General features: G+C 43.5%; 1 protein-coding gene across 12 annotated transcripts in view; it reads right to left on the minus strand.

Annotated features, from left to right (window-relative positions):
• The window catches only part of MEGF11 (multiple EGF like domains 11), a 255,686-nt gene that overhangs the window by 74,812 nt on the left and 161,438 nt on the right, over positions 1–19,436 (minus strand). For all 12 annotated transcript variants that reach the window (XR_005602740.1, XR_005602739.1, XR_005602741.1 and 9 more), the window contains 4 exons: positions 19,109–19,355; positions 17,034–17,154; positions 11,747–11,883; positions 6,429–6,641 (listed from right to left, as the gene is read on the minus strand). Coding sequence is in view for 9 of the 12 variants with exons in the window: in XM_039557502.1 (XP_039413436.1) it covers positions 6,429–6,641; positions 11,747–11,883; positions 17,034–17,154; positions 19,109–19,355 (718 nt within the window). In the remaining 3 variants the exon portion in view is untranslated. The remainder of the gene's footprint in view (positions 1–6,428; positions 6,642–11,746; positions 11,884–17,033; positions 17,155–19,108; positions 19,356–19,436) is intronic.

The following is a 19,436-nucleotide window of genomic DNA, read 5'->3' on the forward strand; positions in this document are numbered from 1 at the left end:
TCTGTTCCTCCTGCATGAAACAGTTTATCTTTATTTGGCATTTTTCCTCCTTGAGGTTTCCTTAGGGCACCACCTTCCCACAGCAGGAGGCTGGGGCTGGGACTGGGAGAGGAGGGGAAGGCTGAAGATGTGTTAACTCCTGGTTTGAAGGGATGGAGGTTTCTGGGGGATGTTGTCTAAGGCCAGCTGGGAGTGTGAGGCTGCACCTGAGAGCTCAAGATGCTCTGGGGCCTCTGCACCACAGCACTGCACAGTAATGGCACTGTTCAGTCCTCAGTGAGAGAGATGAGAAATAATATTGCCAGAAATCTAGTTGTCTTTACTCTCAGAACAAGAAGAATAGACTTCTGCAAGGTGGGATCTCTCTCTGGGCCTGTCTCCTGGTTTTTTTGCATCACAGGAACAATTTCTTTTCCTTTATGATTATTTATTGCTACAGTTTAAGATTGTAGACATGACTGAATAGGTTTCTTTACACCTATAAAATTAATATTGTATATGTTAATTTTCAAGGTAACCTCATAAAACGTAATTTCCAAGTACGTTTCAGGCAATTACTGGTAGGAGAGGTTGGTCATATAGTGTTGCAAATAAAAAGGATCAAATTTTCTAAGTGTCAAATGTTTCATCATAAATAGTGTTTTACTGACTAATTAAAACAATTCATCAGCCTAACAAACTACCATCCATGAAATTCTTCTGACAAAGCAGTCCCTGAAATTATGGTTTTTCACAAAGCCCCTCTTAACATTTAGATGAAAATAATAAAAGCTCGGGTTTCCCCCCTGTGTCTATTAATCATTACCTAACAGCAGCAGAAAGCTCAACATTAAAGAGGGATTTTGAACTGAATTTTGTGTTTCTCTGTTTCCACTACTACTACAGGTATCATGTGCTTCCATGAGAACTGCATCTGTTAGCTAAATTAAATCTTTCAAAGGTAATGTATGACCAGGGCAATTTGAATCAGTCTATGACAATTCAGTAGAAAATACTACACTCACTAAGAATTTTTACTCCGAGGTTGGCTCCTTCATCAGCAGGGACAGCTTTTTTTACGTGGGATACAAGCTATGGATTAAGGACTAAAACTCATCCTGACACACACTAAAACAAGAATCAAAACCAAACAGGCTTTCCTTTCTCCTCCCTGAAGACAGGGAACTTGGACCCAAAACAAGGGCCAGAAGAAGTCTGAGAGCATATTCTGCCCCAATAAAGCCTTGCCCATGCTTCATGGGACTGTGAGCCAGGAAAATCTGATGCAGATGTTTGTGTCCCTCCATCCGTATAATCTTCCCATTGAAGAAAGGATAATTTTGTTATCAGCCTGAGCAGATCAGGGTTTTGTTTTTCTCCTAACTCAAAAGCACTTGTTTGACAATCAAGGTGCCTGATGCAGCATTAACTTGAGGAGGGTTGAGATTTAGATGGTTTCCCAAACTGCAGAAGGCAGCTGTTCTCTTCCAATCCTGCCAGGGAATCTTGGCCACCTAACTGATTCTTCTGCCTTCATTTTTCCCATTTCTAAAATGATGCCTTTTTTTCTTTGGAAACCCTTTCAAGATCTGCAGCTGATATCACTAAACAGTACAAAATTTTTATATTAATTCTTTTTTCTCTCTGGTTTGTATGAACTATTCCAGTAATTAAAGTGAGCAGAGTTACATGCAAAATATATTGCAGCTCATGATGCAGAAATAGTGCATGTGTGGATATATGTGTGTGTTAGGAAGGTTTCTCTTCTGCTGGCATTTTGTACGACTACATTCTGGTCAAATTACATAGTTAGATATCTAACAGAGCCTGGAAATTCATCTATCACCCATCCAAACATCCATGCACCCAGACTGCCCAGTGAGTTACATGATATTTGGACTGATTTTGAAAAGTTTGAGGTAGAATAAAGCTTGAATAGCAAATACAGCTAGAAATTTGTATAAATACCTGTATAATTCCTCCCCTCCTGTTCTGAACGCACCTTCCTGTTGTGTATATCCATGTAAGATTTTGCCAGCAGGGGTCACAGTGCATGTGAAGCACTTCTCCAGCCCCCAATAAACTGAAATGAATGAGCACAAACAATTCCTCTGCAGAAGGATCACTGAAAGGATGGAAGAGAGAAGGGAGGGTTCCAAATGGAACCCAAAGGCAAACCCACCACCATCTGTTTTCCAACCCTTGCTGGGAGCAGCAAGGGAACCTTTCACTCTCCAAAGACTTTGGCAGTGTTATGCTTTGCAGTTTGCATTGAATCTTAACAACTTTTATTTCTTCAACTCTCCTGCATCACAGGAAGAAGCAGGGTAGAAACCAGGAGTGAACGCAGGCAGCCAAGTGTTCCTGTGGCTCCAGGCCGAGCAGAGGTGGAACAGAGCTGTCCACAGCACATAACAGCGCTGAAAAGGAAAGGGTTCCAGGGCTCCTGCTGCACTTTGAAAGCTACTGTACAATCCCTGGCTTTTGAGCCACATTAACAGCAATAAAAGGTTAATTTTTAAAAATTTTATTAGCTGAACTGAAAAGCATAAAGGCATTTTTGACCTTTAAATTTTTTAAGCATCTAATTATGAGGAAATCTGAGGAAACCAGGTAAATTTCTCAAGGCAAATTTGAAAAAGAAATGTTTTAGACAGCACATCCTGTTCCAAGTTCTGAATTTGTTCTCCACACATCTTTCAGTCAAAGCAACACCTTCTCGTTGAATTTCCTGACTTTCTGTTTGTACAGCAGCACCAGTCATCTCATTTTCATTAACAACAGCCTAATCCTTATTAGGATTAGGTTAAAACATCCTGTTTTATGGTGTCCACACTACATTCATTCTCCTTTGCTGAAATGCCTCTTGCTTTAAAGCAGTGGCCACAGTGAGACTGCAGGGCCACTGCTTCAGTTCAGCACGTCTTCAAAGCCGGCCTTGTCCAGCACATTACTGAGTCAGATCAAGGCAGAACTTCCTGAAAGCTCCATGGGGTTTGGTCCTCCCCAACTTGCCGGTGTTGAGGCAGTAACTGGAGCCTCTGGAGATCTGTCCATTCCATTTGACTTTGTCCCAGTGTCTTCCTTCCCTTCTCACGTCTCTGACCTAGGAAAGACATTACCAAGGGCATATGGCTCCCCAGGCTGCCTTCCCCCCATTGCTCAGGAAGGGTGGGTGGCCAGGACTATTCCAGCTGTTCATTTCCCTCCCTGCCTGACAGAAAAAACAAGCCAGCATTATTCCTTTCCAGCCACTGTAGGCTGTCTCAACATGGGCTTTTTGCAGAAGGGAGATTTTTACAGGTGTACCCTTTCCTGTGGAAGGACAGTCCAAGTCACCACCACATTCTAAATCACCTAATTGTGGGGTTGTTCAAAGTCCTGTACAAAGTGCCTTTCAGTGTGCTTTGATGCAGAAATTATTGGATGGTGTCCTTCAGTCATTACCATGCTGGAGGTTAGACTAGATGATCACACCAATCTCTTCAGACATTAAAATAGATAGATCTATGGAAATGGAAAAGCTGATTGTGTGTTTCCTGCTGTTCCTCCTCAGCTACTCCTCAAAGCCCTCAGAACTTTCTGTTCCAGTCAACTCTCCAATAACCAGATCAAATGAGACAAAACCTGGGACAGGTTCCCTTCTACAAGTGTTTATATAATTATCCTACAACTTGGGGACCACAAGAGCTTAAACTGCTCCTGGGGAAAATAGATGGCTGTGAGTAAACGAGTCACTTTGGAAGAGGCCTGTTTCAGCAAGGACAAACACTCAGGGAGGAATGGGAAGAGGTGGGTGTGAAGAGAAGTGCACTGTATGGGACTGCTTAAACAATCACCACAAAGATTTGTTCAGAATACAGAGTGCCTTTGGAAAAGGTCATTTTCCATCAGCTCTGATGCTCCTTGGCTCAGCAATTGACAGCACTCTGCAGAGCTGGTGGAAAAGTGGAGAGCTGAAATCCCATGGATGAATGAAAGAACATTTACCCATCTACAGCTTGCTGATATCCCTTTGTTCCATAACAGCAGCGATAAGATGTAGGAAAAAGGGAGATTTTATCAATAGAAAGACCAGACTCATTTATTAAGGAACCAGAGATACCATCTCAGCAGAGGATGCTGCAAGGGAAGCTGACGGAGCAGTGTTGAGAGAGAAGGAATAAAATGTTCCCATCAGACAGCAACCAGGCACAGGCAGGGTGTGTGGGAATGACCACACGCCCAGAAAAGAGCTGGGAGAGGATTCAATCCTCCCCCTTTCTGAGCTCTCTCAAACCTCTCTGAGACCTCTTCTTTCCTCACAGCTGGATGATACAAGTCCGTCTTTTCAGAAAAGATCCTCTGGCAAACTCTCAGAGCACCTCACAGGTAGTTCTGAGTAACACAGGGTGAATTCTTGCACCCTCAAACCCACAGTCTTACTCCACCTAAAAGACTCTTAATGAATTGAGCGTGGAGCTGAGAAACAGCAGCCAAGCTCAGCCTTGCCTGTGGCCTGCAGTCCCTCCACTCAATTTCCACCTTTCTGGAATACAGGCACACAAAAAACAGGTTTCTGCAGGCTCAGGAGGGGTGAAGACACATGTGTCAGCTGCTGAGCACGAGCATATTCTCACCCTCCTGTACACCTGAAGAGTTTACACTGAGGAGCAATTCAGCTTGGATTTACCACAGGCTGGAGCCACACTCGCTGGCAGGAGTGACACATAGGAATTTATCCCTCAGCTCACTCTGCAGTAATTCCTGAGGCATCCCCCATCCTCAGTACAACACAGCACTAATCTTTCGTGTATAATGTGCTGCTCATGCCTCAGGGATGGTATTTTTTGCAATGATTTCATGATACACAACATAATCAGAAGCGATGGGAGCCTCTTGTACAGAGCTCCCTGGGAGCCTCAAACTGTTTGGATGCTGGCTGTCAAACCCAGTTGTGCTGGAGCTCTCTTGCTGCACAGGAGTTGTATCACCACAATTACAAGTTTTTAAATAATCCATTGTGAGCTCTCACTTTCAGTTAAGCAAAGCCTCACAACTCAGAGCTGAATTCACAAGGAAAATCACCTGTTTATTTCCAAGACTGAAACAAATAGGGTCTATCTCAAGTGCACAGACAGATTTGCCTGAAGTGTTTGTGTGTGTCTGTGTGTGCACACAAATGAGGTGCTATTTCTTGCATACATAATTGAGTGTGTTTATATTTTAGCAGCAGCAACATGGCAAGGTGGGTTTGTCATCATCAGCAGGACAGTCAGGTCCCCACCCGTCTGGTTGGAAATTGAAGAATGTCTGTATCAAGGGCATGTTTGCTTGGGCATCAATTATCTCCACCTCTCCCTGAAGACTACATAACCCTAAATTGGCTCTGCCTGCTGAACAGAAATGGGCAGAAAAAGGAGGGAATCCAGTGGAAGCTGAGCGGCTCAGCATCGTGCAGGTGAGGAATTGTGGCCCCAGAACATCAGACAGCTCAGGCCAGGGGGTTTGGCTGTGCAGGCTTCCTTTAATGCAAGACAGGGAGTGAGATTCTCCAAACAGCAATTCCAGCAGTCAGTAAACAAGGCAAGGAGTTACTAAAGGTAACAAAGAGGGTAATAGGGAAGAATCTTAAATTCTTCCTTCATTTCAAGGTTTGGAAAACTTACTCAAACCTGCAACAGGAAAGTAAATTCAAAGTGCTCAAGTCTGTTTGTGACTCTGTATCATAGTAAAGAGAACCTCAAGAATCAGATCTTAAAGCAAAAAAGGGAATAAAACATCAAACCCTGACCTTTTAAGTGAGGCTCATTCCACTGTAGGTATAATTCCCTGATATTTATTTTCCTGAATATTTCCCACATACACATAGAGAACGAAGAGCAAAAATAATCTCACGTGAGGAGTCTGTTTTGACAATGTCGACCATGTTATAGTTCCACAGACTGGCTCAGGGATATTGATTTCAGTCTATTTATACATCTGCCTCAAGTGTTTCCAACAAGGTAATTTGCCACGAGACATCAGCTGAAGCAAATTAGGTTTCATGTTGAAAGTCCCCTTGCTGTCTATAGATCTAATAAGAAAGCCCATGTCATAAAAAGAGGCAAAGTCATGGACTTCCGTAAACATGTATCTATTTTTTAAACTTCAGTGGGTTATTATCCACACATATGGGCATCATCTGGTGGTTCTTATGCCTAGCAGACTTACAGGATAAAGCTTTAAGTCAGGCTGTTTCAGGAGTAACCGGAGTTGTTAACAGATATGTGCTTAGTATCTGGCTGCATTGAGGCTTATGGTTCCAAACCTGAGGTCATTTAAATCAAAGTTTTGCAATCCAGAGAAACACGCTGTGATTGTACTTAAAAACTACAGAGAAAAGGACAGTAGCTGTAGTTAAACTGATTTTTTTCCCAATGCTTTAATTTGACCAGTCCCTGCACTAGAATATTACATGATGTACCTACCTGAGGGTGTTGGTAATATTGCAAGGGCATCTCTTGTTGCATTTGAGGCTATAAAACCCTTCTGGACACATTCTTTCCTGGCAGTGAATGCCTTTGAATCCAGGGTCACATATGCAGGCTCCGTTGACGTGGTAGCACTTGGCCCCGTTCTGGCAGTCGCAGGTCTGTGTGCACTGGAAGCCATAGGTGCCGATGGGACACTCCTCCTGACACCTGCCATGGGATGGGGGAAATAGGATCCAGTCACAGGCACAATCTCATCAGGACATGGCTTTTACACAGGAACCTTTTTGTTAATGAATTAAATACAAAATCATTGCTCATTTATTTAAGTAATGTACTGCGAACTGATGGTATCACCGGAGTGATGGGATATCCTGGGCTTGCAAATTGCTGCTAAGAGAAACTGCATTCATCCATGCCCAATTATATCCTGCTAAATTTGCATTAGTTAATATTACCTTCATTTAAAAGTGTGTTCTTCTTTCCTGGACCCTGACAATTGCGTTCATCAATCGTAAGACTCTGATAGGCAATAAAATATTTTACTATAGAACTCCTCACCTGTTTGACTTCTCTTTATCACAGAAGGACTGTGTACCTCCCTTGAAAGCACATGGCCCTTTCAGCGAAGAGGAGGGTTAAAAGGGAAAGTGTATTTAGCAATATTGAGCAAAATGTTCTCCAGCAATGTTTTAGTGCTGTCATTGCACCAGTTTTATATCAACAAGGAGAAAAGAAACCCCTTTGTGTTTTGTGTATGTTCTGAGTAACTAAAAGCTTAAATTTGCTTTTCTTCTCCTACTCCAGGGTAGCTCAGTAGTATAAAATCTCAAAAAAATCACTTTCATGCTCCTTAGTGGAAAATCTTCTTAAAAATTGCCAGCATTTTTAATATTTGATGCACATAAAATTGGAACCTGCAAACACTTCATATGGGTTGTTTTAAATTGTACCTTCCATGCACTGTTAAAAATATCTCCCTACTTGGGTACATTCTGAGATCTGCCAAAAAGTCTGCTTCCTTGTCCTACACAAGCAATTTAAGAGACTATTTTCTACTTGGAAAAGCTCACCTAAGGTCCTGAAGAAAGCAACTGAATCTGTGCTTGACACAATTCAGTGGTTTCAAAATTCTGCAATGAGATAGTACCACAGTTTACATGATCCACCGTGAAATACAGATAGGCCTTTTCCATTAATAAAAACAGAAAAAGAAGCCCAGAAAAGCCCAATTCCCTTATCACATGGATGCCAGGCATTGGAAATTGCCTATCAGCATTAATTTAAGCCTGAGCATTGATTAAAGTGTATACTGTAAACTCAGTGGATGGAGGCAATTGTTAAATGTCTTTCTGCAGGTCATTTCACAGCTGGCAGGTGAGAGTTAATATAATGATCAGTAATAAAAGATTAATGTGTGATGCAAGCCAGGCAAAACTGCAATGAACACAGGCAGTATATAAGAAGGGTATTACTTTTGCAGCTTGAGATTATCATGTTTTACTAAAAATAAATGAACACAGCAAAGGGCCTGGCTGGTGATTTAATTCCAGCAGGCACCAACACAGTTGCTGGTTGCAAATCCAAGTTGAGGAGTTCATATAAGATCCAAAGTGAGAGTAGTTTGGGACAAAGAGGGAAAGAGTCTGGAGAAGCACCAGGGAGAGAGAGCCCTGCTGCTCTCAGGGGGCTCAGCTGCAAATGAAAGAGCCAGCAAAGAATGGGAGCAGTAGGGCTGGAACACTTACAGCAAATGAAATGCAAGGAGGAACAGTGAAGCTCCTCATGTCTCCACTGCTGCACAGACCCTGGAGTGAGCAGGAGAGCTCTGTGCTCCACGGGATGAATTCTTAGTCAACAGTGCACTGTATCATTCTATATTTATAGAAGATGAAGCATTACCTAGCAGGGAGAAAAGCATCTGGAAATGAAATATTGACGACCTAATCTATTTACATAATTAGCCTTTTTCTACTAACAATTTAACCAACTTATTTATTTGGAGATCAAGCAGCTACCGCTAATGAATTTTATACAAAGAATACTAATAATGACTCCTCTGGAACATGAGAATAATCACAGCAGGAATTAGCTTTCTACTTAAACATCTTTCCTTTGCAACATATCAATCTAATGTGTCCATAGCACCATTAACAACCAGATACATTGTTCAATTAAATTACAAAATGAGCTGCTAAGCCCTAGTTATGTTTCTTGTTTAATTTACATTGCTTTCTGCCTATCTGGGGAGATTCGTATTATAATATCCACTGAACTTTAATATGTACTATAATTATTTGGGTTGGGATAGGGTAATATGGCTGTCACCTGTAGAATTAATGGAAGCAATTTCACAAAATATTAAACAGAAGACAGCCTGCTTAACAGATGAACTTAGTACATGCACCTACACTTTTTCCCACAATTTCCTTTTCTTAAGGTATAATGCTGCAAAGTTTTTTAGGCTGTTCTCTTTGTTTTGAAACAGTGATCATATTTATGTAGCACAGACAAATATGAAAAGCCACCCAAAATGCACTAACCTGGAGATAAGAGATACAGGTACGAACACAACAACAGGAGAGTAAATCTGCCCATATAGTTCTAATAAATGTGAGATTTATTCTGTTATGATTCAATCTTTAGATTTAAGGGCAATATGGAAAACAAAGCTAAACCAGCATGTTCACTTTTCCCGTAAGCCACTGAATTCTGAAACACTCCATTCTCAGCTTCTAACTGTGCCTCTGCTATTATTCCTTTCCAGTTTGTAAAACACACATTTCCATGACAGATCCAGTCATTTCAGTGAGCACAAAGCATCCTGCAGTTATTAACAGTGCTGCCAATTTCCCAGAGATTTAGCGCAGTGCCACTCTTGGAAAACAGGTAAGGAACAAAAGTGTGGCAATTACACTCACACAGACCTTTATGACCATTTCATCTCCACAGATATTTATCTAACTCTATGTTATTATCTTCTGCACATGATGATGAACTGTAGCATTATATAGTACTTATTGACAATTTTAAGATGATAGTAGGTAAAGTGTATTTATTTCTTTATTGCTGTTATTCACAGTATCTGTCATTATTAAGAAGACTTTTTTCAATGCCTTGTAAAATGTTAAAGCAAACAGTGTTTTGTTGTGTAGCAGATTCTCCTGCTCTCCTTTTTGCTGTGACACTGCAACAGCTGCAGGAGATGCAGAGGGTAAAACAGACTCTGAGCTAAACTGGAGCTGCCTGGTCTGTCCCATTGCCCCTGTGGTGTGAACACAAAACCAAGGAAAGCCATTCAGACTCTTTGAAGACCTTGTCCCTCACTGAAATCAATGGGCCCCCAGCCAGGTAAGGGAAGGTGTGTGCTCAGAACAAACCAGTACAGCCACTACAAACCTGTGCTGCCCAGGCCAAGTGAGCGGCAGAACTGCAGCTGGATACAACAGGCCTAAGGTTTCCCTTCCCTTATGGAAGGGGGATTAAAGGCTGATAGATGAACATGTTTTAATCTTCCAGGAACTCGTTGGAAAGGTGGGAATTTCTAGGCTAATTCAGTTTTATCCCTCAGCAGCAGAGCTTTCCTAACTGCCCGTTTACCTTTTTAATCCGATTGCCATTCATCCTTTCACACACTTGCATTTCTACTTTCCTGCCTCTCCTCTCAGTGTCTTTTACTTCCCTGCTCCAGGATAGGGAAGGTGAGTAATTCCCAAGGGTTTTGCTTGGATGCAGGTCCAGAACGTGACCTTCCCTCCCTTCTTTTCCACTTCTCCCAACTAATTCTGCCTTATTTTTTTATTGTCTCCCTTCCCAAGTTACATCTCTCTTTGGAGTCCAAATCTCTCTCATTTTTCTCCAAGTACAGATCTCATGAGTCTGCACTCCCTTTGCTCAAGGACAATCCCTGTGAGCTCCTGCTATGTCTTCCCTGAGATGCCTTCTCCAGCCCCTCTCCAAAGGCAATCAGCAGTAAAATCCTCTTCCCATCTCCTTTCCTCATCCCCAACAGGGATGCAGGCTGCTGGCTGGGAGCTCCCAACAGCTCCAACATTTGATTAGATTGATTCATCTACAGCCAGGAATCTATCAGGATGTGCAACAACCAAATGAGGAGAGCAAGAGAGGCTCTGTCAGCCTTCCCCAGCATGGCCAGCACTGGAAACGGCTTGAGATTCAAGTGTGGTCACGAGTATAAAGGTCCAGGCTGCACAGTTGCCTCCTTTAGTGAAAAAGTCTCCACAAGGAGACAAAGAGAAACAGGAATTATATGGTATCACATATGTGGAAGCACTGTCTCCAGATGGAGAATGGGGAGGAGAGGCACACTGATGTTTTTCCTCCAAATTACTTGGAAATAATTAGTATTTCCTCCATGTTCAACCTCATGCAAATCCTGACATAAACTCCAGAGCGCCCTCCAATTATAACTGTCCATAAAATGGAAACAGGGAAGCTCCACATTTAACGGGAAGGAGCAGCCTTCTGACCCTCCCCCAGGCTGACGGTTGGATGTTTGTGCTACAGCGACCTGCTGATTATACAGTAAAGGCAGAAATGAGAAATTCCAATGAGCTTTGTTGCATAAAAATATAATTGTAGCATATGTCAGTATAGACCGAATAAAAAAGGGAACATAGAGGAGAAAGTGCTTTAGCATCTCTGCAAACTCTGGTGCCACAGCCCCAGCAAAAAGTCACTCCTGAGAGCTGCTTTAACTGCGCTTCCCAACCTTTGTTAGCCAGGATTAGCTGGAGGCTAAGCCAGCACGTGTTGCAATCCCTCATTGACTTTGCTGTGTAGTCATTTTGCTGAATCCATGACACCTTGGTAAAACAATATTATCATCTGCTCTGATCGATTCATGGGTGAAGGCTCTCGTTTATAAATTTTGAGGATTTATCACCTTTTGCTGGTGGCTGAGATGGCTCAGTGCTACAGCAGTACAGAGGAATGAAGGAGACATTAAACTGCTGCATTGCTTACTCTTGAGGATATTAATTTGTATAAAGATAGTTCATTTACATATCTTGTAAACATGTAATGCTCTCTATTAAATTTATCACTGTAAATATCTAAATTAAATTTAATCCATTAAATTTTAAAAGTTATATTAAAACCCCCTGTAAATGGAGAGCATTGCCAATAAAAAGTAATAACATTGCCACATTTATATTGCTTGAAGTGCTTCAGAAGGATGAACCTAATTGGAGCAATAGAAACATAACACCATTTTTCAGGAAAGAAGTCCTAGAAGGGATATAAATATTGACAGTCCATGGTTAAAATGAAAGGCTTTGGGGGTTGATTTTTACCTGTCTCCTATATAGCCAGCTGTACAGAGGCATTTTCCTGTCACAGGGTCACAGTGTCCTCCGTTGTGGCATGGACAGTCCTGGCTGCAGTTAATTCCAAAGGTTCCAGGAGGACATGGCTGTGCACACACCAGCCCCTGGTAAGGTTGCATAAAGAGCAATATTTCAGTCAACATTCATAATGCAATAAATTTCTCTATGCAGCTTGGAATTTTATTGTCCCTCTTGCTAAAACTAGATGTAAGTGTAGCAGCAATATTTTATCTGCATAAGATGTGCTAAAGACAGTCTGAAAACTCCACTACCACAGTAAATGCCTGCCTGGCCTGACTCCAGAAGAGATTTTTCTCACCACTGCACACTCATGGATAATTCTCTTCCTTGGATCTCCCCCACACACTGCAGCTGGGCTGGCAGGATATTCACTGCCCCTTGAACAGCCACACGAAGATGTGGGAGAAGTTAAAGGCAACCAGAGAAATCTACAAAGCTGCTTGTGTGCTCCTGGGGTTTTTGTGAAATGGAGAGTCTGACAAGTTGTTGGACACACCCTGCGCAGAGAAGGTTTGGGAAGGAAGGGATTGTTGAGAAGGTTACACTGGGAGGGTGTAGCTGTGCTGGTTTTGATGGTCTGTGATGATCTCTCCTGTTCAGCCAGTCTCATTCATCCAACCAAACACAGCTGCTGGAGAAGTCGTCTACTGCCCTTCACATCCTACACTTACTCCCTCTGTTCTCTCCACCCCCACATCCATCTTTCAAAGCAGCACAGAATGGATCTGCCATACCTTTGGGTAAGCCATGGAGGGGCAGGATGGGAATGAGGATTAGGATAGCTGCAGAAAGCCCCCAGAGATGGCACAGAAACAACATGACTGCCCATATCAGCACTACAGCAGCCTTCTGGCCAGAAGAGGGAATTATGCAGTGGAAGATCTGCCTAATCCCTACACAGTGACAGGATGCATCATCCAGCATCCTCCCAGCTCCTTATCCCCAACCTTGGAGCCACATCTCAGTCCCTGACCTGCCTCAACTTCACATCTTGGTGGTGATCTCCCTTCCCTATTTTATGCTCCCAGCCCTCTGCTTTCCTGCCTCTTTATTCCAGTCTATTCTGAATCCTTGTTACAGCCTCTCTTTTAGTCCTCTCCTTCATCCAGACCCAAATCCTCATCTCTGAGATGTTTCCTCCTTCCCGTCCCTGCTTAATCAGCCTTGGGAGTGAAGCAAAGCCAGACAGTCCCTGCTGTGCACCCTGGCACTGCTCACAAGGAAAAGCAGCTCCCAGGCAATCCCTGCTCCAGCTGTTCAGCCCCAAGGCAGGGAATGCTCACCCTCATGTGGAGTCGTGTCTTTGGAGAATTTACCTGTCAAACTCAGGTGGTTTCCCCCCAGGTATCCCACAATGTCCCCACCAAGTATCAAGGCCTTACAAGGATTTCCCCAGAACTTCTTAGAAGTTGTATGAATGTTTTTCTCCCTGCGAGCACATACAAAGCCTGAGGCTGGCATCCAGCTGAGGAACTTCAGCCAAAACAAGTCTGGCAGTGCTGGGATCTGAAGTTGTGGTCCTATAATGGAAAATGTTTGGCATCTGCAGCAAATGGTGCTGCTGCCAGTGCCATCACAGTGCCCAGTGTGAAACAGAAACAGTGCCTGGCCACAGGATTATTTGGGTTTAATTTCTCTTGTTTCCCTAACCAAGCCCAGGGGGCTCTGAGTTTTGAACAAAGCATGTATCAGTCACAACTTATTCAAAATATAAACCAGGAATATAATAGCTGCTTTCACTCCTCTGGGCTTGGGAAGTTTAGCTGTATCAACAACCAAAGTGAAGAGGCTGCTCTTCAATGTCACCATAAAACAGATACTTTGAGCCTTTCCCAACCAGGGCTATGTGGCTCCTTGGCTGTAAAACAGACAGGTTGGCCTCAGTTCAAGAACTTTCAGATTACAGTGTTAAAAACTGGGCTTGAGTAATACACAACACTATATATCTGAAGACCTAAGTGTCCATTTATCTTGATAATAAATACTTTTTCCCTTCATGGCTCAAAAGGAACAGGATTTCTATCAACAAATGATGAGAAAGCAATACTCTGGGATGCATCCCCCTGGAGCCAAGAGAATCTTTAGCTGTACTTTTTGCATTAATATGTACTAAGGGAATTCAAAACATCCCTCTCTAGAGGATCAAATGTCAGACCAACATTTCCTGCTGCTTATACATCTAATCAGCAAAGTTCACCCCATCAGCACCTTTTTAAAGGCCCTGATCTCATCAGCTTCTGCTTTTGACATTGTTTGCTGTATTTTGTAGGACAGAAAAGATTTTTTTCTGCTCCGTTTTCTCAGACACCCCCATGTTTAAAATCCACAACAGAAAGAAAAATAGACAAAAATACAAATGATGCTTCACAAAGCCCAGAATCAATAAGAGAGAAGTGATGAGCAGAATGTGTTCTATTACCATGGCACCATGATGCCTTGGGAAGGGGGTCTGGGGCCAAACAGGGGGCGTTGCCAGTGACAAATGTTCTGTCATGTCAGGAAATATTGCTGCTTTCCTAAGCACAGAGATCTAGTCCTTGAAAACGGCTTCTGAGAAGTGTTGTAAATGCTAAACTAACTTCTCTCCCCACTTCCTGAGAGTGTTTGGAGAATTTAATACTGCAAATGAGAATGATGTATGGAATTAAACATGTAAATTGTTAATGAGGCCGTAAAGCAGCCACCCACTAAACTCCACAGCCACAAAGGCACAAAAGTTGAAAAAGCCCAACATTGTGGGATGCTGGAAGCCACGTTCTGTTGACTGTTCAACAATAGAGGCTGTTGGCCACCATTCTCCTGGTGAAGAACCCATGGGGCAGTAAAATCCCACAGGACTCTGTCAATAGAACTTGTGCTGCTGGGAGATTCTGCACTGGTGGGAGGAAAGAAATTACAAGTCGTGAAAGAACCAGGCTCTGAAGATGGTAGATCCAATGAAAAACCTCAGAACCCCAGAACGTCCTCCTTTTAAAGTCACTGCCTCCCCTTCCCTATCCCACCAAACCCCGAAGGGACCTGAGCTCCTGTTAATAAGCCAGCCTAGGAAAGGATGAAAGTTGCAGCTCATCCAGCAGCAATAAAGTCCAAGTGGATTTGCACTTGTACAAATCTAGGGAGAATTCTCTCCTTCCAAAATGATGGTAGATTCAATATATACGTGCAGTCTCAAGCCTCAAAATCAGCAAGTAAAATTCCTGGTGTCACAGAAACCTGTGGTGTGAAATAAAATGAATGCTGTCTAGCAATCCCATCTCGCCTGCTCGTTTACAGCCCCCTCATGTCTCACTTCCCAAACCATTCCAACCACCAAGAGTTAAAAATATAGCATGAAAACATACTTTTTATCCCTCTCTGTACATTGAATTACCAGCTTTTCATTAAAACCCTGGAGAGACCCTTTATACTTAAAATCTCAACATTTACAAGCTGAGCACTTTTACTTATAATTTTCGTTTCTTTCTGCAGAATACTTGATCTCTCTCTTCAGAATTTTCAGTTATGCTTGTTTCAAACATCAATTGTTAACTCTAGGGTTCCTCTGGGGACAGAGCAGCCAACAACACAGTTTTCAGAAAAGTCTCTCTGGGCTCCTAAAAATGTGTAAAAGGAACTCCAGGCTGTAAGGAATTGGGTAGGACTGGGCCAGAATACAACCACAGCTGCTGTGCAGCCCCAGTGCTGTGGTTCTTCTTAGGGTCTGTGCTGCATCCTAAATGACAGCCAAAACTTGCTGTTCTATTCTGATACCCTTATTTGTTTAGTGATGTTTTAACTTTGAAAAGAAAACTCCTGATAAAATACAAGTAAGGAAGAATACAGCAAAACAACTCAGATCCTGAGAAATCTTGGCATGCAGGAGGAGAGATGAAAAAAGTAATATTTTCATGAGAATCACTTTATTGATCACTTCTTAGGAGGTAGTGCCAGAATGGACTGATAGGCCCCCAAAAATATGTGAATTGCTTTCCTAACGCTTTAGCTCCAGCACTCAAGGAAAGAACCTTTTCTTTGCCTCCACTGATTGCCAGGTGAGGGCAAGGTGCCATATTCATACTTCTGACAAGTTTTGCCTTTGTCATTTGAAATGGAATAACCTCATCACCACCTTTGCCATGACTGGTGGTGTTAGAGATTCCTGTCCTCCAGTTAGAGAGAGATTTTCCACCAAAACTTATGGACAGCAATATTCTCCCATTTTGCCGCTATACAGCAACATCTCATGGTTGGTACTTTTGAACTCAAAGCATTTGATGTACAAATGCAAAGGAACATAAACACTGTTCTCAGCTTTTATATGTTTGAACAGGTAGAGGGTCCCTATCAGCAGTCACAGCTGTGTGATGATCTGCAGGGTCTTCCATGTAAAAATAAAAAATCAGAGTACTTGTATGCTTTAAAATCCAGCAACTTTGCCAAGAGACTAATTGTCAGACACAGGAAAAATGCCAGGAAGTTTAGTACAGCTAAATGGGATGAAAGCCTGTGAGACTTGGCACACCCCAAGAGAGTTCATTATTACACTATTGGTAAAGTTGAGGACTTTTAAAATGCTTGGCCTTGCTTTCTTGACACAAAGGATTAAAGGTTAGGGCAGTTATCTCTTTGCAGTGCAAGCCCTGACATAAGCAAATCTCTGGTGATCAATGGCAGTGGTGCCTGAGCAAGGACATGACACTGAACTGGCCTCTGTGTCCTGGGCTCATCCTGCTTTGCTGCCTGCCTGACCCACTGGATTCCCCCTGGCTTCTCCCTCTCCCCTGGAGGGGAACATGACACTTTGTGCCTTTGACAATGTCAAGCTGGGCTTTGAGCTCTCTGTCCTGTGTGAGGGCAGTGTCTAAGGCTGCAGGGAATATTCCAAGTAACTAGAACTCACAGACAACTCTTTTGTCTCTTGGCATGCTGCTCTTTTTAAACTCTGTGACGGCAGAATCACAGAACCACCGAGGCTGGAAAAGCCCTCCAAGATGATCATGTCCAAACATTCTCCCTGCACTGCCAAGCCCACCACTAACCCATGTCCCCAAGTGCCACATCCACATGTTTTTTGAACGCTTCCAGGCATGGTGGCAAGTCCCAGACTGGTGGCCTGTCTGTGTAGGTGCTGTGCACACCCAACAAAGGCAGTCCCAAATTGGGAATTGTTAGAGCCTGGCAGATCCACGTCAGCTGAGACAGTGAACAATTACCATCCAATTCCAAGCCCTAAATGAGGATGAGCAGTACCCACCATCCATCCAGCAGGACAGGAGCACTCCCCGGTGATGTGGTGACAAACTCCCCCGTTCTGGCAGGGGCAGCGCAGCTCGCACTGGGCTCCGTGGCTGCCAGGGGGACACAGCTCCTCACAGCTTTGGGGAGAGAGAACAACAGAAAACAAAGAGATCATTTTAAAGAACCTACAGGAAACAGTAAATGAGGAAAACCCACAACACAGGTCATCATGGGAGTCCTTATGCAAATGACAAAACCTCAGGCTCAGCTGGCATTGCCAATTAGCTGAGATTCCTTTAATTTCTGCTGGGGTTGTTTACATGCCATGGATCCAGCCCTGTAAGGCTGACGCATGTGTGTAACCTTCATGCATGTACCAAATCCCACCCATCTCAACAGGACAACTCATAACCATTAAAATAGCCCAGGAAAATACGAGTTGCAGGATGAAACCCTCAACGTGAATTATATGACATGGCAATAAAAGAAGCTGAAAACAGAATAAAAGGATGGGATTAAAACGCTTGAAATTTCTCCAGTCACTACTGAATGTTAACATTTGCGGTGTATAATGGACTGGCAAGGACTCAACAACATTTAAAGGCTATTTAAGCTCATTGAGTCCCTCTCAGTACTTGTGGAGGGGCAATGTGAGGCTAATCCCTGGAAAGCCCAGTGTCTCCTACACCTGCACATCAGAGCTTTCAGCATCAAGGTTTTGAAACTACAGGATGTTCTGCCCCTAACCGACTGTCCTCTGATGAGGATGTTCCTACAACATATCAGGGGCCGGCCCTGCTGAGAACTGACACACTGATGTCAAGGGGAGCACTCCCAAGAGAAAGCAGAGTCCTTAGCAGCGAGTGCTTCCACGACTGAGGTCACAAGTCTAGGAGGAAATCAGGTACTAAATAAAATATTCAAAAGACCTATCACTTATTTATGAGGGTTAACACTGCACTTATTTTTTACTTTCCCCTTCATGCAGGTCAACAAATAATAATAGACTGCAAAAGTGTTAACTCACCTGCAATAGATCTCCAACCAAATTCAGTGACTAAATTCTCTTTTCCCCTTAAATAATTCTGAAAAACATAATTACTTCTGAAACTACTGAAAGATCTCTAATGAGAACTGATGTTACACTGTGGGCAATTTTAAACAAGAAACTATTGCTTGCTGTCCTAAAATTAATATGCACATTTTGTGAATCCTACTGGTAAACTTTCCGTGTGGTGGATAGAGATTTAGCTACATGATTCTCGTTAAAGTTAATAGGAGTCACACCGCTAAATCCCTGCTCTCTATGCTTAAAATTTACCCCCTAGATACTAAGCTGATATAGTTAACAGCGATGCTTTCTCAGTTAGATTGAAAGTCAAATAAACTGGGGATGGAAAAGTCCCATTTGATGCTGCACTGGACTGCTAATGAGGAGAGAGTCCAACTGCTTATCAAAACTCCACTGTAATTTGGATTGTATTCACATTCTGAAATTAGGAACAGGTAAAGTTGTTGCACAAGTTGGAAAATATAAATTATTTTAAAGCTTATTTTAGCGCTATATTTTATTTTAATAGCATGGAATCATAGAATTCTGGAATGGTTTGGGTTGGAAGAGTCATTGAAGCCAGATCCAACTTGCTGCCATGGGCAGGGACACCCTCCACTATCCCAGGCTGCTCCAAGCCCCGGCCAGCCTGGCCTTGGACACTTCCAGGGATCCAGGGGCAGCCACAGCTTCTCTGGGCAGCCTGTGCCAGGGCCTCCCCACCCTCACAGGGAAGAATTCCTTCCCAATAACCCATCTAACCCTGTCCTCTGGCACTTTAAAGCCATTCCCCTTTGTTCTATCACTACATACCCTTGTCCTAAGTCCCCCTCCAGCTCTCTTGAAGGCTCCCTTCACGGTCACAGGTATAATCAGCAGCAAGAACAGAGGTTCCCTTTCTTCAGTCTCTCTGAAATCCCGTCCCCTGATTTCTACAAAGGCCAGTGTATAACAGCGTGTAAATTCAGCAATTACTCGTCGCGTTAAACGCGGCCGAACCAAATCAGCTCAAGGGAGTCCCCAGCTCTTGCTGCACTTACAACACCCCGGTGTATCCAGGCGCGCAGTGGCACTCGCCGGTCTGGTGGTCACAGGTGGCCCCGTGCTGGCACTGGCACTGGAAGTGGCAGCCCTTGCCGTAGGTGCCCGGCTCGCAGAGCTCCTCGCAGCGCCAGCCGCGGAAGCCGTCGGCGCACACGCAGGCGCCCGTGATGGGGTTGCAGAGTGCTTCATTCTGGCACTGGCACCGGTTGCTGCAGTGGGGCCCCCAGTGCTCGCTGTCACAGCCTGCGAACACACACCGAGTTACCCACGCGGGGACACGGGGCTGCCTCACCCCACAGCCCCACGTGCACCTCAGCCAGAGTC

This window comes from Corvus cornix, chromosome 10 (assembly GCF_000738735.6).
Source record: "Corvus cornix cornix isolate S_Up_H32 chromosome 10, ASM73873v5, whole genome shotgun sequence".
Classification (NCBI taxonomy): Eukaryota; Metazoa; Chordata; class Aves; order Passeriformes; family Corvidae; genus Corvus; species Corvus cornix.